Genomic DNA, 19633 nt, shown 5'->3' with positions numbered 1-19633 from the left:
CCTTTGACCTCATGATGTAGTTAATGATGCCAGATACGGATTAGTTCATCTACCTGCATGGGCATCTTTGTTCACAAGAGGGTTTCCTATTGAAACCTTCACCAAGCTGGTTGCAGCCTCTTGGATTTGTGAGGCTGCTTAAGCAAACAAAAGAACTGGTTCTGGTGTAACTTTGTTTAGCCATAAAGATGCTGTAGGTGATACGTCTATCTACACACACGTATCAGAGGAGTCGTCAGTACACCCTATTTTCAGGGGTGCTCACAATAGTCACTTTGAGGACGTTAAAGGAGATGAACAAAGATGTGACAAATACTTGCAGAAACTGCGTGTACAGTGTAGTGCCTACCATAACAAGAACTTGATCATAATGAAAAACATTGCTCTCAGTAAGCTCCCTGTAATCCAGTTACGGACAGTCTGTATTCACCTGTCATTTGGCATCTTAGTATTGCACCAAATCATCAGAACTGTTCTTGAAAATTACATCAACATTTTTGCAAAAATCCATTCCACCATATTTTTGTAGTTGAAATCCTAGCTTTAATATGCTTTTCTTCTTTGATAGCTTTTGTACTTCCTTTAAATTTCCATTATTTATATTCACTGGCTAAAACTGTGAAACATGGTACTGAATTTGACTCCTCTCTGGTGGGATTTGCATTCTAAGGTACTGAGATCTTGTTAAACTCTGTGAGTTAGAGATGCTTGGCATTACTGAAAGTTAGGTTACTAATATGGAAGTGGCTGAATATGAATTGATATATTTAATTTTAAGCTACAGCAAAGAAATCCTTATGACTGGTATTTATACTTTGAAGTCTGTATTTCAAACCTTATTCCAAACTTGAAAGGGATGCAGAAGGTAGCAGTCAGGAATGTCAGAAGCTTGATCACACATGTTCCATTTCACCTGTATCTTTAATTTAAAAATTATACCAACATGTCAGTTTCCAAGTTAAAAAAAAAAACAACAACAACAAAAAAACCCCGCTGATTCTGTTCTATGTCCACAATACAGGAACAGTGCAATCTTTTTTTGTCCGTGCATGCAAATGTTGTCCCAAATTTTAAGAAAACTAGCAAGGTGGAATACACTGACAGTTGTCATTTTACTGTAACTTCAGCTTGCTTTTGTAATATAAATCTGTCTCCTTTTTAGGTCACTTAAACAAAAATTTATTGCTTTACAAAAGTCACTTTAAACTGGATACTTTAATTCTAGCATGCAGAGAAAAATGCACAACTTCATTTTGGTGTTGGTTGTAATGATTGAATTAGATTAATGTTTTATGAAATGTTCTTCAAATTTTTTTAAAAAATGTGTGAATGCAAATAGCTGGTTTTCTTAAATTATTGTGCTTTTTAATAGACAGGATAACAGCATATCATTAGTAAAAGCCTGCTGGAATGAACTGTTTACGCTTGGTCTAGCACAGTGCTCACAAGTTATGAATGTGGCAACGATCTTAGCTGCTTTTGTTAATCACCTTCAAGGCAGTTTACAACAAGGTAAGGTGTATACTGTGCACATGCCAGACTTGGGGAATTGCTTGATGTTTTTTAAGTTTTGAAGTGCACAGAAGCTATTTATCCTTCAGTTGTTATTGTAAATTTACTGTTTAAAGAATTTAATGTTAGTATTGAAACAAATGATACTAGCAAGTACAGTCCACAGGACAGATTTTTTTAGCAATTTTGCAAAAGTCAGTTATGCTAATATTTACCTCCAAATGTAAAAAAAAAAATAAAATTATTTTTGTATGTTGTAATGTCTAATAGTGTTCTGCTGTCTGTTAATATCATCAGCCCAAATTAGGAACGTTTGTGCAGAATCAACGTTAAGAACACAAGAGTACTGTGAATATGATTCCTGTGTATGAAGGATACAAAGTAAACAATGACCCACCTGTCCTTGCTCTTCATAGCTGTGACAGGAAGCAGCTGAATGTCAACTTGGTGATACCATTCCTTTACATAACTTGGCTTGTTGACTTCCATGTATCAGTTTTAGTCTACATGGAAGTCTTCAACAGATCTCCACTAAGTATACTTTGTTCCTTGTTAATCCTATGTCCTGCATCTTTGGCATATTTTTCATTCAGATGAAGGACTTGTCAGTTTGCCTCTTTAATTCTGTTCTTCTGAGCAGGAGGAGAGTCTTTTAGCTCAACTTTGTGTGCTTGTGGATACTCACTAGGTTGTCAGCACTAAAAGCTAATCAGTCAATAATAGTATAGTCTTCATCTGTTCATTGTCATAACACATTATTCATAAGGTAGATGCACATACAAAAATCTAAGCATTTTCAGATTTAACTAAATTTTTGAGGTGTTAGGGGTATGAAAATTCACTGTTGCTGATGCTATGCAAATGCAGATTGGTAAACTGGAAAAAAACAGCCTACCAGACTATAGATTTTTCATCTTCTTTTATGATAAGGTAATTAAAGAATTATTTCCAAGGGGGTTTTGTGATTTAAAAACATCCACAAGATCCTCCTATAAATAACGATAGCTTAAAACAAACTGATCAAATCACAAGATGTACTGAATCAGCTAAAGATACTAACAAGTCTGTGATTGTCTCTAGGGCAGGTACAAATGGAATCTGGAAATTTTGGTCTACGTAGTGTTTCAAGTATGTTTACCAGAAAATGTATTGTAGTAATTAGTCATGTTTTTATCATTATCACACATACATATTTCTACCATTTGAGAATTCAGGTTGACCGCAAGAACCAGTTGTGCAGTATGCCAGTTGCAGTATCTCCAAGAGATACCAAGTTTTTGGAGTCTAGAGACTTGTTGGATGGGTTATGGAGGGAATGGGGTTTTCAGGCTGCTTTGCTATTGCTGACTCAAGGGGAACAGCTCTGCCCCAACCACATTCCCCTCAGTGCAAATCAGGGCAGATGTATAGCGCATCTTTCCCAGCAGTGGCATGGTTTCTGACTAAACCCATGAAGCTGTACACTATCCTACTATGTGCCACCTGATCCTTAGACACACAGCACAGGTCAGCAGTAGCGGTGTATGCTTTACTTATAAGTAGTCTCTTCCTTTCTTGATCATTTCAAGCTCTAATCCCTGCCTGATTACTGGAAGCATTAGTGTCAGGAAGAGCCCTGATTGGAAGAGGTGGAAAAGACACTCCATAATTGTTGGTGTCAAGATTATTCAGACATAATAGGAACTTATAGATGGCATAGATTTCCCATTGTTTGAATCTAATAAAATAATTATTTTTAAAATCTAGTGTGACCACATTTTTTGCTTGTGTGTTAACTTGGGATTTTTTATTCGTGTCTTGATTTAGATAAGCTGCCAACAGACAGAGGAAGACTAGTAATGGAGCATGTCTTCAAGTTGCAAGAGTTTTGTAACAGTATGGTTAAACTGTGTCTAGATGGATATGAATATGCATATTTGAAAGCAATCGTGCTCTTCAGTCCTGGTATGTAATTATTCCAAATGTAAAATTTTAATCTGTGCTATTTGTTGCTATATAACTGTTTCATTATATGCAGTTACTGCCTCAATTGTTGAGGAATCTTGGAAGGCATGTAAGGACTGTTAGGAAGAGGAAGGTTAATCTTCTAATGTAAACAGCTGAATGTTGCTTTGGGGATTTTTTTTGCCCAGGGAGACTTTGATTCTTTTTATTTGTAGATTTTTATTCTTGGCTGGGCCACTCATGCTTTTTGTTGTTTTGGGTTTGAGTTTTTGGTTGTTTTGGGCTTTTTTTCTTTTCATTTATTTATTTATTATTTTAATTATGTGCCTCCTTTCTGGGGTACATTTTCTGAAGACCTGCAGTTTATTTTTCTGAAATGTTGCTCTTGCACATCCAGATGAGATGGATTGAAGTTGGGATTTTAATATATGAAAGACTATCTAGGCATCAGTTCTCACATTCAGAATTACAAAAGCATCACCTCCCTCCACACATCACCTCCTTCCACACAGACAATGCATATAGCATTTCTGGTGAATGAACACCACAAACATTCACTTATGTTATAATTTCTGTCTTCTAAACAGTATTTGCTTAATGTAGTACTCTCAGTAGCATTACTAGACATACATTAGACAGTGAAGATAATAACTTCATTTCCCTTCTGGGTGATTAGTTTACAGTGGGGAGGAAAGAGTCCTTTGGTTATGGTAGATATTTACTGGGTAATTACATTGTGCAACCCATATGCCTGGACTGTAGGAAGTTACAAAATTAATTTTCTTTATTTGAAAGTTGTAGAATTAACTTTTCACAAAAGGCTTTCAGGTATTGTGTATCAGTGTCCTGCAGGCCTTAGATTCATCGTTCAAAATGGAGATTTAATACAAAGCCAAAACCAAGTCTTTTGATTAAAGAAAAATGTACAAATCTCAAGTACTTCCTCTATCTTCAAGAATTTATCACTCTCACATTTAGAAAGTAAGTCTTTGGTTACTCCATTTTACATCAGAAGGTTTTAAAAGCACCAGCATCTTCCTTTATCCTGTTGCTCTGCCTTTTGTAGATGCTGATGTCCTGTAGAAAAGATTGGAGCAGATGTTAAAAGGCTCACAGAATCTTAGTGACCCCTGTCAGTAGTGTAGGACATGGAGGAGATCGGGGTATTTGGTTCTTGTCAATTCTTATTACATCCAAGAACTACCTTTTTGCATTCAGTTGCAGTTCACCCTTACACAGAAAAATTAGTTGAGGTGAGAAAATCTTCTAGAACTTGGGCACTTCCAAAATGTAAATTTTAAGCAGATTTTCTAATATATGGAATCCATGTATTGTGAGGTTCTTACTTTGCAGTTTCCCTCAGATTTGCATGATCTTTTTTATATGTAGTATGTACCAGTAAAAGTGGCAGCATGAACAGGAATTCATGGTATTCATCTAAGTGCACAAACAAAACCCTGCATATCTTCCATTGCTATATATACACATATACATACATACATACATACATATATATATATGTGTGTGTGTGTGTGTGTGTGTGTGTGTGTGTATATATGTATATATATTGCAGTAATGGAAGACTTCTGAGATGAAAGACGTTCATGCAAATAAAAGGTGGTATAAATAGAGTCAGATCCCCTCAGGAAAGATGATAAATTTCCAGAGGATATTCCTATTGAGATATTTTTCTATTGTGGATCACTAAAGAAAATCAGATCCTGGGTGTTTTACTATAAAACATAATCCTGCTGTCAGTCCTTATGATTAGGAGAGTCTTGCATGGTTTTATGTGTTTGCTTGTACAGTTCATTGTATCACTGAAACAGTTTCAGTTTCCTAATAAGCAGGACTCACCATTAAACCCATGAAGTTAAAACATAACATTAAGCATGCTTGAAAACCTTTGCAGTTTTCTGTTTCTGCTGAGGACCGAACAGTTGCAAATACACCATTATTACAGAAGAGACTTTGTCAAAGTGGATGGTCGGAGGATGTTTGCTGGCTTAATTTTAATAAATAATACTTGCAAGGGATGTAGTTCTCCTGCAAGTGTTCCTTACCCCAAAATAATACTTTTCATGGCATTCTTATACTAAGAACTGGTACAGATTACTCCAGAAAAGAAACAAAATTATGGCTCAATACCTCAAGTCCATTTTTTAGAATGATGTCCACTAGGATATATGATCGAATCCTCTGGCCTATGTGGAAAAATCAGTCCTGTTAGACACCAAAAAATACTTCCTGAGGAACCTTGCACTTGCAAACTATTTGTTTTGTCTGAAGTTTATTTGTCTCCTTCCAATTATATTTGACAACACAAAAGGTAGAAGGAAAAATACCTTGGGGACAAAAACTCTTGTCCAGTGACATGATTGAGAGAAATTTTCTTTGGCTGATGTTTTCGAATTCACACTACTAATGAGTAGTTGCTTTAAAGGTAATGTGTTGTCAGGACTTTTGATCCTTGAGGCATAGAACAAAATCTTCATACACATGAAAGTCATGTTTGGTACCTTGAAGAGAAGGGATGTCCTGGCAATGATTCACAGGCCTGAAATCAAAATTGCAGGGATTTTACTGCTCTGCTGCAGGATGGGGCTGGGCTGTGCATGCAGCAGAGCCTTATGGTAAGAACCTCTGCTTTAGTAGGCCCTAGTGATTCAGCTGTGCCAAGCTAGCTGTTTGATTGCCACAAAACAGCCTTGGGCAAAGAGAGTAGTGTAAAGGGTGTGCCAGGAAGACTTGACATCTTAGTAGATGGCTGCAAGTGTACAAGCAGTGGTCTTCAAAGTACTGTTTCCAGAAGTTGACTTCTCACTGTGTTCCTGACATGGCTCTAAAAGCAGCAGCATGAAGTGATGCATTTTGCACATCAACTCTAACTCTTCATCTACAAAATTTGTCATGCTACTATGACAGTAAAATTTTTACGTTCAGATAGATGGATAATAGAATTACAGACCATGTAGAGAGCTCAGAATTACTGGATAATAATGTCCAAGAGTGGCTTGGCAGTTCGGTTGATGTCCTTTCATTTTAGCAGCACTTACATTTCAAATCACTGCTAAAAATTATGATTAGCACATTTGAAATTTTTACACCAAATAGTTGAGAAAGAACAATCTGCCACATACAAGCATGTCTGAATTCAAAAAGCATTTGGACAATGCTCTCAGGCACATGGTGTGATTCTTGGGGTGTCCTGTGCAGGCCCAGGAGTTGGACTCAGTGATATTGATGGGTCCCTTCTAACTCAGCATATTCTAAGATTCAGTGCTGTTTTCTACATGTCTTAAGAAACAGACACTTCACAGCTTTTTATTCTGCTTCTTCCACTGATCCTAATTTTAATACTTCACTTTTCACCTAAAAATTTTTTGTGCATCCAATGTTCCAGAAAATGTCAATGTGTTGAAACAATCCTGTTTACTGCTACAGAGAACAGAGTTGTATCATCAGGATTAACATAAACATTGCAAGCACTGAATTTATTTGAACCCTTTAAAATGTCTGATTTTATTTATGGAAAGTTAAGTAAAATATAAATGTTAAGAAAGAGAAATACAAGGAGGTAAAGTAGTGTCTACCACTAAAACTGAAGTTGCTGCAGCTGCCACATAATTATTTCAGTATGTTGGCAACTGGATAGTCTGTATGGATTTTAGTTCATTTTCTGTAGAACGGGTATGACAAAGAAGAGGGGTTTGTTTTTCAGATCACCCAGGTCTAGAAAATGTGGTACAGATTGAGAAATTTCAAGAAAAAGCTTACATGGAGTTCCAAGACTATGTAACAAAGGCATATCCGGACGATACTTACAGGTCTGTAAACTCGGATGCTAACCTGATTGATTCCCCTTTCAGAGTCACTGATTTGTAAGTTTTTCATGTAATAGACATATACATTTTCTTCCTACCTCCTTAAAGATAAGAAATTACCTTTAGACTTTAGAATTAAGAAATTACACTTTAGAACAATATTATGCCTGTGGTCATACATATTATGAGTGGTATTTTTCATCTCATTATTAATTTCTAAAATTAAATATCAGAAATGAATATTAGTAACATTCAGTTCGAATTTAATCTATTTGGACTATTTCCTCATTTAGTCTTAAATCCAAACATACATAGTACAAGTAGTTGACAGGCATTTTCTGTACTGTTCCAAGATATGAATAAACATAAATTCAGTGCTCTACTGATTTATATATTTAAGCCTTTCATGGACTAGATGTAGCAAACTTTGACCAGTAGTGTCCGTTGTCAGTTTTCTCTCTTCTTTTACTAATAACATCATGGAGAACAACACCAAAATCTGTGATCTGCTAAGTAACACTTTTCACCAAACTTACTTTCCAGACTCTCTAGACTTCTTCTCCGATTGCCTGCTCTTAGGCTGATGAGTGCTGCCATCACTGAAGAGCTGTTCTTCGCAGGACTAATTGGAAATGTTCAGATTGACAGCATCATCCCGTACATTCTGCGAATGGAGACAGCAGACTACAACTCTCAGATCATAGGTCATGGTGTGTAAAAGTAGTAGTCCAGGATTCTGTACCATGGCAATCATGGTGATATAAATGCATACCCTGTCTCCAAGAGATGGTCATAAGCCTTCCAGTGCACCTTTCCAAAGAAGGCTCATATTCCTCCTTTCCAGTACACTTGGGAAACATGGTGGAGTGTATTAGAATATAGGATCATTTCCTGTTCATCTGTCTTCAAGGACTTGTAAATTAACTTGATATCTGAAGAAAGTCAAGAATTTGATCTACCTATTTTTGTAGGTAGACAGACTTGGAATATTTATGAAGTTCAGGCTCATGAGGAAACTGAAGAAGCTTTGACTGAACTAAGGTATCTCAACTTAGTTGGATGTTTTAGACAAATAAATTAACTTTCCTCTCTGAGTCTTGTTTTCAGTGTTTTGCTACCAGTTCTTTTTCACGTGTCAAATTGAAAATACATAATCAAACATCCTGAAAAGGGCAGTTTCCATGCTGACAAGACCCAACTTAGTTTTGGGTGTTGTTTTGAAGAGAGATTTGTTTCTTGCGGAATTAAACCCTGGATACCATTACAAGTGCCGGGAAAGTAAAGGACGTTCACATTTTAAAATATTCTGATGTTAACATTGATGCAGTTGATAAAGAGAAGCAGCAAAGAGTCAATAGTGACTGTTTTGCAGATGCAACAGAATACTGTATTGTAGCAATAACGTAATAGACACCAGCTGTTTTATACTTCAAAGAACTAACAGAGAAGTGTATACTGCAGGCATTCAAAGACAGCATACTCCTGCTTTTTCTGGTCTCAAAGCTTTTTCACCCTACCACTTCCTCTTTCATACTCAGTGCCCAGTGATGGAGGTATTCTAGATGCCTCTTAACTTTTGTCCATGACTTATTTTTTGTTACAGCTAGCCCTTGAGGATGTAATTCTCTTTTCCAACCAGTCCTGTATGATTACTTTTCAAATTTGAGTTTGTCAAATCCAGCGTCCTTCCATATGGGAGCATAGCCTCTGCTGTTTTTCCTTTCCTCATTAGAAAGGGGTCTAGACACTCCATTCATGTTGCCTGAATCATTCTCCATAGCTCCATCTAAGAATGAGTTCTTAATTCTAAATGTTCTTCTGTCTTGAGGATGTGACTCACATGACAACACTGACATGCGGTTGCTTCTTGCTTCCTTTTGCAACAGGAAGTTACGCACCCCTGGCATGTTTAGTTCCTGATGGTTAAAATGAGAGAAATATCCTAGTGAAAGTGGTGGTCTTCTTCAGACATTAGTATTTAGCATTTTCTGAATCGTGGGTCAATGCTGAGTTCTATTTAGCATGACCCCATTCTTTCCCTGGTAAAACTGAGTGAGGAAGAACCTCACCCAATCAAGAAACATATGGTTGCACCAGAAATTGCTTAGCCAGAAGATCAAATTAAATGGAGGCCTTTGGCCACTCCACAGTGGCAGTTCCAAGGCCACCCTAACACCAAGAGACTGCTAGGTGAGGCTTGGGTTCTAAAGTTCTTGAGTTTTTCTCAGCACCTGAGGATCACTACCGGACAAAAAACCTGATAACTGCTTCTGATACTGAATTTCTGTGTTCTTCTCAATTCCACTAACTGAGCTGTTTGGATCTTGCTCTACCAAAGCTTCATAATCAAAGACTGTATCATGTAATCACAGAATCAGATGATGGTTGGGGTTGAAAGAGGCCTTAAAGATCATCTAGTTCCAGCCACCTGTTTGGACAGGGACATCTTTCACTAGACCAGGTTGCTCAGAGCCCCATCAAATCTGGCCTTGAATGTTTCCAGGGATGGGGCATCCGTAGATTCTCTGGGCAACCTGTTCTAGGGCCTCACCACCCTCTCTGTAAAGAATTTCTTAATATCTCATCTAAACCTGCTTTCTTTCAGTTTGAAGCCATTCCCCCTTCTCCTGTCACTACACACCCTTGTAAAAAGTCCCTCTCCACCTTTCTCATAGGCTCCCTTCAGGTACTGGAAGGCTGCAGTTAGGTCACCCCAAGCCTTCTCTTTTCCAAGCTGAACAATCCCAGTTCTCTCAGCCTTTCCTCACGGGAGAAGTGCTCCATCCCTCTGATCATCTTGGTGTCCTCCTCTGGACTCTCTCCAACAGCTCCATGTCCTTTTTGTACTGGGACCCCAGAGCTGGATGCAGCATTGCAGGTGGGTCTCACCAGGGCAGAGCAGAGGGACAGAATCCCCTCCCTCCTTTGCTGCCCACACTGCTTTGGATGCAGTTTGGATGCCCAGGACACATTTGGCTCTCTGGGCTATGAGTGCACACTGCTGGGTCACGTCCAGCCTCTCACCCACCTGCACCCCCAAGTCCTCAGCAGGGCTGCTCTCCATCTGTTCATCCCCCAGCCTGGACTGAGAGCAGGGGTTGCCCTGACCCAGGTGCAGCACCTTGCACTTGGTCTTGTTAGACCTCATGAGATTTCCATGGACCCATTCCTTGAGCTTGTCCAGGTCTCTATGGATGGCATCCAATCCTCCAGGTGTGTCAACCACACCACTCAGCTTGGTGTCATCAGCAAATCTGCTGAGGGTGCACTCAATCTCTTCATCTGTCATAAATGAAGATAATAGACAACACTGGCCTTGATACGGACCCCACATATCACTGATGTCCCCTGGGATTCTGAGCCATTGAACACTACCCTCTGGTTGCGACCATCCATCTCCTTTCTATTCATTTAACAGTCCACCCATCAAATCCATCTCCAGTTCAGAAAGAAGAATGTTGTGGAGGACAGTACTACACAACTGGTCATATCCTATCCCACAGATCAAAGCACTTACTGCTGAGGATCCCTGATGGCTTGGAACAATGTGTGTGGGCCTTTGCTGTGCCTTGGCACTTAACTGACTTCCTGGAAGACAGCTTTCAGTGTTGGAACTGGCCATGGCTGCTGAGCTTTTCTTATGTTACGCCTTTTGAAGGTTGTACGGTTCAAGTTCTGTATCTGTGTTTCCTGGAGAGCTGTAGGAAGATGACTGTCCTGTGCCTCAGGAGGTGGGCATCTCATCAGCGGAGTTTATGGAAGTATGAAGGACTCTTGCTGCCAACTTGCTGTGCTTGTTCTCTCTGTACGGGTTAGAGGCTCACTTTTGATGTGTAGGACCAAGCTGCAGATGGGAGGTTGATCATTCTCCTCAGGAATTGGTCAGCTCTCGTCAGAAATTCTGACCCTGCTTTCTAGTCCCTTGCTATCCCTAACCCACTTCCGGCCCTACAGGCACAGGAGATTTACAGTCCTCTACATTAAAAGTTTAAAGGAAACTGACAACATATTACTCCTGAATATACTGGAGGTAGTTTTCCAGGCATTCCACTACTCTTGGAAGAGTTTTATTCTAATATTCTCCAGGTTTATGAAACCCAGGTAATAGTAAGATGGAAATAAAAACCTGCTTTCCTTTGTAATGCAGTACACTGTGCAAATTTCTCTCACATCCTTGAAGAAATTTTTCACTCCATAGCTTGAGCCTCAGGTGTGATATGCAGTTCTTTGTTTACAGCTGACCAAAACGTTCAGCTGATGCAGCCTCTCATGGGATACTGTCCAGCTTTGGAAGCAGTGTATCTACAGATGTAAATTTTTAGCAATTGAATCCCTCAGTTCAGCCATCTTTATTGCTTGAAGGGACCTTTCATGATCTTTCATTCCAACCTTTCATGGGAACAGGACCCTAGAAGAGACTATCTAGTACCCTGTCCAGTCACATCTTGTGGTGATTGACTGCTCTCAGCATGAGAAATATCTATCATAAAGATTGTCAAGACTTCTTAAAGAGAATGGCCATGCACCCATGTCAGCCACTTCCCTTAATATTCTAGGGCAGATTTCTTAGCCCATGGATTTCTGTGGGTTGAGCCCTTTCAAGAGGCTGCAGACCAGCTGTTCACCTACTAGTGGGTTGATGCATGTGTTGCAGATACTTGGTCCAGTGCTCTGTGGTCCAGCTATGCTGGTAAAGATGGAAATAAAGACAATATTGAGAACCTCTGCCTTGTCAGCATGACTAGTGAGTAGTTTCCCTGCCTAGTTAGGCAATGGCTGTGTATCTTCCCTGTGGTTCTGCTTACTACTCACATATCTGTAGAAACCTTTCTTGTTATTCTTGACATCTTTGGCCAATTTTAGTTCTGTCTGAGCCTTAGCATTCCTGACCACATCTCTGCATACCCTAGCAAGGTTTTTGCACTCCTTGATGAGTACTAGACTGCCTTGCCATAGCTAGTATGTGTCTCCTTTTTTTTTTTTTTTTTTTTTTAATTGGAGCACTGTTTTGGAGGAGATGTCCTCAGAACCTGACTTTCTCTGGATTCCTGTCCTTGTTTCTTCTTCGTGCCCTAGTCTGTTTAAATGCAAGTTAACTTCAGTTACATGTGGACTGCAACTACTACGGACTGCTGGGTCAAGACTACGTGCTTAGGATGTGTTAACTCATAAGGAGAGAAACCTTGGTCATGTTTCACATCAGGTTGTTTAAATTCAGGTGTTTCTATATTGTGAGGGCCAAAAACCCCCTGCATTTTATGATCTTGGATACCTCTGAAATTTGGACCTCTAAAGAGCCAAAGTGCATACATACCATACATAGCAGACAGCTCTGGCTCCTGGTAAGTGACCTTTTACCCCCAAAGTTTTACATTTTTATGATAATAAGTTTTCAAGATTGATGTAAATGTGGAGTGCAGGCTATGCTGCCCGCCAGGCAATCTGTTTTGTCTTTATAATGATCTAAGAGATGCATCCCGTTCAGGAGTTTGTTTTTTCAGTGTTACTCACTTTGCTGAGCAAGATCATCATTAATTATTTCAAATAATTTCATTAATCATTCTTAAACTATAAATTTGTCCTTTTGGTAAGGAATGTCGCATAATGGAGTTTTCTCAGGAATGGGAGCTCTAAAACAGGTAAACACAGGAATCAACATGGCTTATCCTTATTCATCCATGTTAACCATTACAGTCATCTAAGAGCATTGCAAACAGCTCATGGAAAAACCAAACTGTGAAGTTCTGGTTTTGTTGTTTTGGTTACTTTAAGATAACTGCTTCTAAGTTAAATGGAATATATCAAGTTACCTTCATCTGAGACCCTTAGTGTTTCTAACAGGTTTTTTTATGATTACATGATCTCACATTACCACCTGTGTCATTTATCGGCATTTATAGTCTTGTGAATGAATATTCCTTAGTACTGAATGACAGACTGGCTAATATTACTGGGTTCTGTCAGTACCACTGTCAATACAATAACAAAAATATGAGTACTGAAACTTACTCCACCATGGATGTTAAAATAATTTCATTGTTTTGTGATTTCTTTTCAGCTTTAAATTACTTGTCAACTTTTTGATCTTTACAAGCCTTGACAGTTTTCAGAGCCAGTCAGGGTTTAACCAAATTGTGGCATTTACCAACCAAAAAGTCTTTGTCAATGAAAGGAAAAGTTTAGTTTCAACAGCTTTAAAATTTTCAATATTGATAGCAAGAAAAATCATTTTAATATAAATCACCTGAAAGGAAAAACAATTTTATACATTTTAGAGTCCTATAATTTAAAGATGATAGTACATAGTACGTAATAAGCTTATTAGTTCAAATATTTTTCATGAAACTATGTTGCACACGTGTATGTGGGTTTAGGTTTCTTGTTTCATACTGCTAAAGTTCCTAGTGCAAATAATTGTTATATTTTAAACTTTTTTCAAGAGTACCTTCATTGCAATACCTTCCGTAGTTACAAATCTATCTGTCCATACATTTATTCTTGTTGTGTGATCTTCAGGGTCAGTGAAAGTCAGTCTGTTGTTTTTGAAACTGGTCCTGTTCATTTTATTCAGCCTTTGTGGTTTGCTAGTACATCAGTTTCAGTGTAAGAAATAGTGTCACTGTAGCTGTCTTGCTGTTGTATAAAAAAAAATCACTTTAAATGTCTTGAAACCTGGCTAAATTGGAAAACTCTATTTTGGATGTATTTTTAAAAATAAATTGTAACTTTCTATTATAGAAAACAACTGCAATATCCTATTACTTCATTAGTGATTTATACAGATTGTCATATGAACCTAGAACACTGTATATGATTACAAATAGTTTGTGGATCTTTCACATTTTTATTACACAGTGTAATATTCTCAGTTATATTCTGTCTCTGGGATTTGTGGTAGCTGCAATACCTTGCTGTTTGCTAATCTTTGTTGCAATTAATCCTTTGTTTCCATGCTTACTACTTTCTGGCCTATGCATTTGACAATTACTAATTTATTGTAAAATTTAATTTACCAGTGTTTTGGTTTTTAAAATGCTGTATGGAAATATGTATTGTAAGGAACCTCGATCATGGATCTTCATGTCATATAATGCAATAATGGATATTTGGAAATTAGTATTTGATTCATTGTGAATCAGTTTTAGGTTGAAAGTTACAGTATGGTTGAACAAAGTGTTTTTTCTTTTGAAAGAAACAAACCTCAAATGTTCAAGTAAACTTATCTCAGTTTTAAATACTACTGGATGAATAATGAATTCATTAATGTTTAAAATTGTGAAATCAGCACAAGTTCTGGTCTATTTCAGAACTGATTTCTCAATGATAATTTAAAAAGTGTAAGGTTTTTAGTTGTCATCTTCTATTATAAATGAATGTGGCATTTGCATGGATGTGCAGATAATCCAGAATGTTACCAAATGAGAAACTAATTGCCATTCTTTCCACGTTTAAATTCTGAAATGTTTTTTATCATGAAGTAAATTAATTACCCACTGACACACTGCAGAGTGTAAGGTGCACTGGTAAAAGGTAAAGTTTGGATAATGCAATCAGTTTACTACTTATGAGAACTGGAAATAAGCATTTAGAGTCTTTTTCCCAAGAAATTTTACTGCAGGCTCTGTCTTGCCTCTTTTTTGAAGACCTAACCTTTCTTGGTACTTAGAATCACAGAATGGTTTGGGTTGGAAGGAATCTTAAATATCATGTAGATCCAACCCCTGCCATGGGCAGGAACACCTTCCACTAGACCAGATTGCTCAAAGCCCCATCCAGCCTGGCCTTGAACACTTCCAGGGATGGGGCACCCACAACTTCTCTGGACAACCTGTTACAGTGCCCACTACCCTTATCATATAGAATTTCATAGAATCATAGTTGTTAAGGTTGGAAAAGACCTCTAGGATCATTGGGTCCAACTGTTTCATCCTTCTGTCCAATCTAAATCTGCCGTCTTGCAGTTTCAAACCATTGCCCCTTGTCCTGTCACTACAGGCCCTGATGTCCTTCTCCACCTTTCTTGTAGACCTCCTTTAATTACTAAAAGGCACTAGAAGCTGTCCTCAGAGCTTTCTCTAGGCTGAACAGCCCCAACTCTCTGTCTTCATAGGAGAGGGGCTTTAAGCCTTCTGACCATTTTTGTGGCCCTCCTCTGGATCCACTAACTTCTACAGGGCCCTGCTCCCCAGTCAGTCTGCTAATGAACTACTCTTTCTTCTGCTAATAACTTTCCACAGCCTTTTGGCCACCTCTGCGGCACTTGTCTTTTTCTGTCAGCAAACATCCCTAGCACCCAGTCTTGCTTTACCTAATACCTCTGTCAAATAACTCCAAAGAACATTTCTGTTTCATCACAGGAATCCATCTATGGCTGCTTTGTTTTTCTTCCCATGTGTCCCAAGTCTTGTGTTAATACATGCTGTGGATAGCCCTACCCTCGCTCTGATATACAATGGCTTATACAGAATACAGTTTTCTCTTAGGTGAATCTTTATGAGAAGAAGTCAGGGTTGTGCATTTAGCTTGAATGTAAAAAGTGATTGTGCCCTCAGAGGCAGTGTGTTGCAGATGAAAGCAAGTCATTTGGACCACTAGGGCATCACCATCTTCAAGTATCAACATCTGAATGCTTAAGGGGTTTTGATGCTGTTGTTACTGGTTGAACAAAGGCATTTCCTGATTTTTTAATCACTGGATCTTGTAGTAATGCTTGCTGAAATATATTTTCAGGTTAACTCTGCTTGGATTAAGGGGAGGTGGTGGGGTGCTGATAAGGAGACAGGAATATTTGTGTTCTGTGTGAAATGATGGGGAAAAGGGGATAGCACAGAAGTGATGTTATGGGAATGCTTTTAACTAAACTTGTAGATTTGCCTATGACAACAGAGAAACCAGATGGAACACCTCCACCATGGGTTCTTCTGAATTAGTACAGTGTATTTCACTCAGCAGAACTGTCTGCTGGACATCCAGAGAACCAAAGTGCCATGCTTTGAACCTCCTGGCAATACCAACTGCCCAGACAAGAAAGTTGGTTGGCAAGAGACATGCGAGCAGCCAAACCTGTGGCTTTGGTCCTTTGCGGACCTGCAGTCTAATCCCTTCTAATAAGCTGTTCATGAGGTGTCTGAGCTCCTTTATGATGACTTCAGTTCTACTACATCCTAGGGAGCAAACTGACCAGCCACGTAGTTTGACTAGTGAAGGCTGCCTGAGGAACAGCTTCAAAGGAATTTTTCTTTCACTCTGTAACCAGGACAATTTTGCCATTGGAAAATCAAAGGTGAATATAGAATTACTGCTGGAGAAATAACCCAGACACTTCCCAGAAAGTGGCAGGTGTTTCTCAGGAAGTGCCAGTAAATTTATTATTCTAGGGGTTTTTAACCTAAACTGTTCTCACAGTTTACATACCCAAATGATTTTGAAAATTATGAGGTATGTGCTTTTTGGTAACATTTCACTTAGTTCCAGGCTATGAAGTTACTGTCTAACTTTTTCAATCAATGGAACCCAAGTGACAAAAACTTCTTCCACTGTGTTTTTGGGAAATATATATGGATGACAGGACTAAAAAAATGTTTCAGTGAAAGCATTAGAGATTTCACTGTTTAGACTTAAGTGAGGGACACTGTGATTAGAGACTGGATTAGATTATTATTGGACCCTGAATTGTGGAGATTTGTGGATTGGACTTTGCTTCTGGAATTCTGCAGTTTTAGAAGGATGGGGCAGGAATAAGAGCATAGTATACTCTTATTCGTTAGTCTTTCTTCTGTTGGATTTTTTTCTTAGTTTAAGTAAGAAAAGGATTTCCCTTTATTGTTGCAAATGTATGTTCCACAGTTGTGAACCACTGCAGGGTAAATTTACATGACTTTCCATACTAAGAACAGAGGAAATGGCAGTGAAATAGGCAAATGCAATAAAAAGTTCTTCTAAGGTAAAATGTAAACACTAAATTATTCTGTAGATCAGTCCACTTTTGCACTTTCTGAGAATATATGAACTTAAGTTTTTCAAGATAATTGTACCACTGAATAAAGCTCTTTAAAGGAAAAACCGAACTATGTAGGATTCAGTGCGATGGCTGTGTGCTAACAAAATGAAGGGAAGTTACAAGTCCTCCTTTGAGTAATTCAGGAAATGGATTCGTTTATTTCCAAAAAATGTGTTGTTTGTTATGCTTTATTAGGAAAGAAGCCAGTTACTTGTGTTCAGACTTGAAAGGGAGTTTTTTAGGCTTGAAAAGGAGTTCTGGTGCTAATTTTGTGACATGTACTTGAACTAGAGGAGAAAAACGAGGTAGCGTTAAATATACTTAGCAAGAATTTTTGAGGCAGTGAGGTTCAGTGTGCTAATTCTGGGGTAAAAAAAGCAACATCTAACGAGAGTCTTAAATTTTAAAACCCTGGGAATTAAATATTTCGTATGGGTGCATGAATTTAACAAGCATCTTGAGTGACAAGATAGCATTTCAATGCTGTCTCCCAAAGATGTCCCAGTAAATCCTTAAGGAAGACATACTTGGATTTGCATTCCTGTATTCACTGTGACATTTGCACTGAGTTCAGGAAGAATTTTTAAACACTGTAGTCAGATTCTCTTTTTCCTGCACAGTGACAAATTAACAGAAGCAATTTAAGTAGATGTGATGGGACTTCAGCAGTTACGGGGTAATGAAATTCTTAGTGGAGATCTCACTTGACTAAAGTAATGGAGAAAATAGTACAAAAATATTTAAAATGTAATTTGAAGATGCTGTAAAATGTTCCTGCTAAGACAGTATTCCCCACAAAATCTTCTGTAGCATGGAGGTCACATTAAGAAGTTGATCCAGCTTTGTGTCACAATGCCTTGTCCCCCACAGTGCTCTAAGACAAAGAACCATGGTGCCACATGGATCAGTGAAGTGAGATTCAGATAATTTTAACTCTTGGGGGAAAACCCCGTAACAACTATATTATTTCACTGCCAGCAGAGAAAATGCTCATGGAATTATACTCGCAGTCAGTGAAAATTATCCCAGTTACATTAATCAGGAATAGGCTTAGAAACTGGCATAAGCATTGAACCTACACAATGTTTCCAAAGTTAGCTTCCTAATTTAAACTACGTTTCTTTCATATTTTACACTCCATCATCAGTTTATATAAAAATAATGGTTTCTGTGGATGAAATTAAAGACAATGAGTGAATTCTGACTGTAAATGTTTCTCCCTGTTTATGTGCCTCCTAATGTACACTTATCTGACCACATTTTAATATACTTAATGAATTTTCTAACTTTGGACTGTGAAAATGCAAATAACCTGCCGTGAGTATACGGAAGCCAAAGACTTGTAGCAAAGAGATGCTGTCGTTCGAGCACAGAGCACAGAATAAGCAGGGCCTATGTTTTGTGTTTGAAAACAAAACCACTTGTGTTAAAACTAAAAAATTTTGAGTGGAAACTCAGACCACTAGACTTCACATTGAAATGGACACATTTCCACACTGTGAACTTGGCTGACACAGGTTTTTTCCAGTCTCATTTTCCTTTCAATTTTAGCACTACCTACTTAATTTTCCAGTCCAACTCCTGTTTTGTCCCTTCCCGAAACCCCAGTTCCGACAGTGACGGTGTCCAGCAGCTTGGCCTTTCCATGTTTTACACCTGGTCTCTGCTCATCAGCTAGCAGTGGTTGCAGCACCGATAATGTATTTACCAGGTGCTTTTCCAAGTCCTACCAGCGCTGACAAAGTACAATGGATCTATTTTTGCCTGGCCTGTGTAGCAGTAGCCTTGTGAAGGTCAGGGAAAGTTTCCGCAGCTTGCCTGCTCAGCCTTGTAGCAACAGCAGTAAAGTCCCGCCAACGTCCACAGCAGGGCAATCCAAAGTCTTTCCTCCTGCTGGTGCAGAACCAGGAGAAGGCACTGGGACAAGATGGAGAGGTGGGTGAGACAAGAGAAACACATTCCTTGGCCTGCCAGGGTTGGGAAAAGCCAGGAGAGGCAAGACTGTCAAGTTCTTCTCTGACCATCACCTGCAGTCACCTGCCCTGCCCCGGATTCTTGATCCGGGCAGTCCCGGGCTCCTTACTGCCAAGTCTTGGGAACTTTCCTCACCGCGTATCTTGTGACCTGTATGAAATAAGGGATTCAGTAGATATTTCTAATATAAAGAGGCTTTTCTCCCTATCCTGAAGTTCTTTGTATCTTGCTGACCTTCCCGTGTAAGCAGCAGGCAACTGTTCTATGAATCTGTCCTGTGCAGACTGGGAGCAAACGGCAGCCAGCTCCTCGGAGGACACCCTTCAGCGCCCCGGCGAGCTCCGAAGGACGATCTCCTCCTGCCGCTTCCGCTTCCGCT

At 38.8% G+C, this 19633-nt stretch overlaps 1 protein-coding gene and 1 long non-coding RNA gene across 7 annotated transcripts in view; one reads left to right on the top strand and one right to left on the bottom strand.

The window, feature by feature from the left end:
* The window catches only part of NR2C1 (nuclear receptor subfamily 2 group C member 1), a 59435-nt gene extending 39817 nt beyond the window's left edge, over positions 1 to 19618 (top strand). For 5 of the 6 annotated variants that reach the window (XM_066183390.1, XM_066183393.1, XM_066183392.1 and 2 more), the window contains 4 exons: positions 1373 to 1512; positions 3319 to 3456; positions 7178 to 7283; positions 7824 to 8374. In XM_066183390.1, the coding sequence (XP_066039487.1) occupies positions 1373 to 1512; positions 3319 to 3456; positions 7178 to 7283; positions 7824 to 7998 (559 nt within the window). In that variant the 3' untranslated portion in view covers positions 7999 to 8374. Of the gene's footprint in view, positions 1 to 1372; positions 1513 to 3318; positions 3457 to 7177; positions 7284 to 7823; positions 8375 to 19537 lie in introns of those variants that run through there. The other variant, XR_010720809.1, reaches the window with a different exon arrangement.
* LOC136289510 (uncharacterized) lies at positions 17193 to 19604 on the bottom strand. Its single transcript, XR_010720810.1, has 3 exons — positions 19489 to 19604; positions 19308 to 19404; positions 17193 to 19197 (listed from the first exon to the last, which is right to left on the bottom strand). It is a non-coding gene; the product is annotated as an uncharacterized lncRNA (long non-coding RNA).
* Positions 19619 to 19633: the final 15 nt, after the last annotated feature.

The sequence above is a fragment of the Chamaea fasciata genome, unplaced genomic scaffold (genome assembly GCF_029207755.1).
Source record: "Chamaea fasciata isolate MVZ Bird 193981 ecotype frontalis unplaced genomic scaffold, bChaFas1.0.hap1 SCAF_5, whole genome shotgun sequence".
NCBI classification, from domain to species: domain Eukaryota; kingdom Metazoa; phylum Chordata; class Aves; order Passeriformes; family Sylviidae; genus Chamaea; species Chamaea fasciata.
This window is presented reverse-complemented; position numbering and strand designations above follow the sequence as displayed.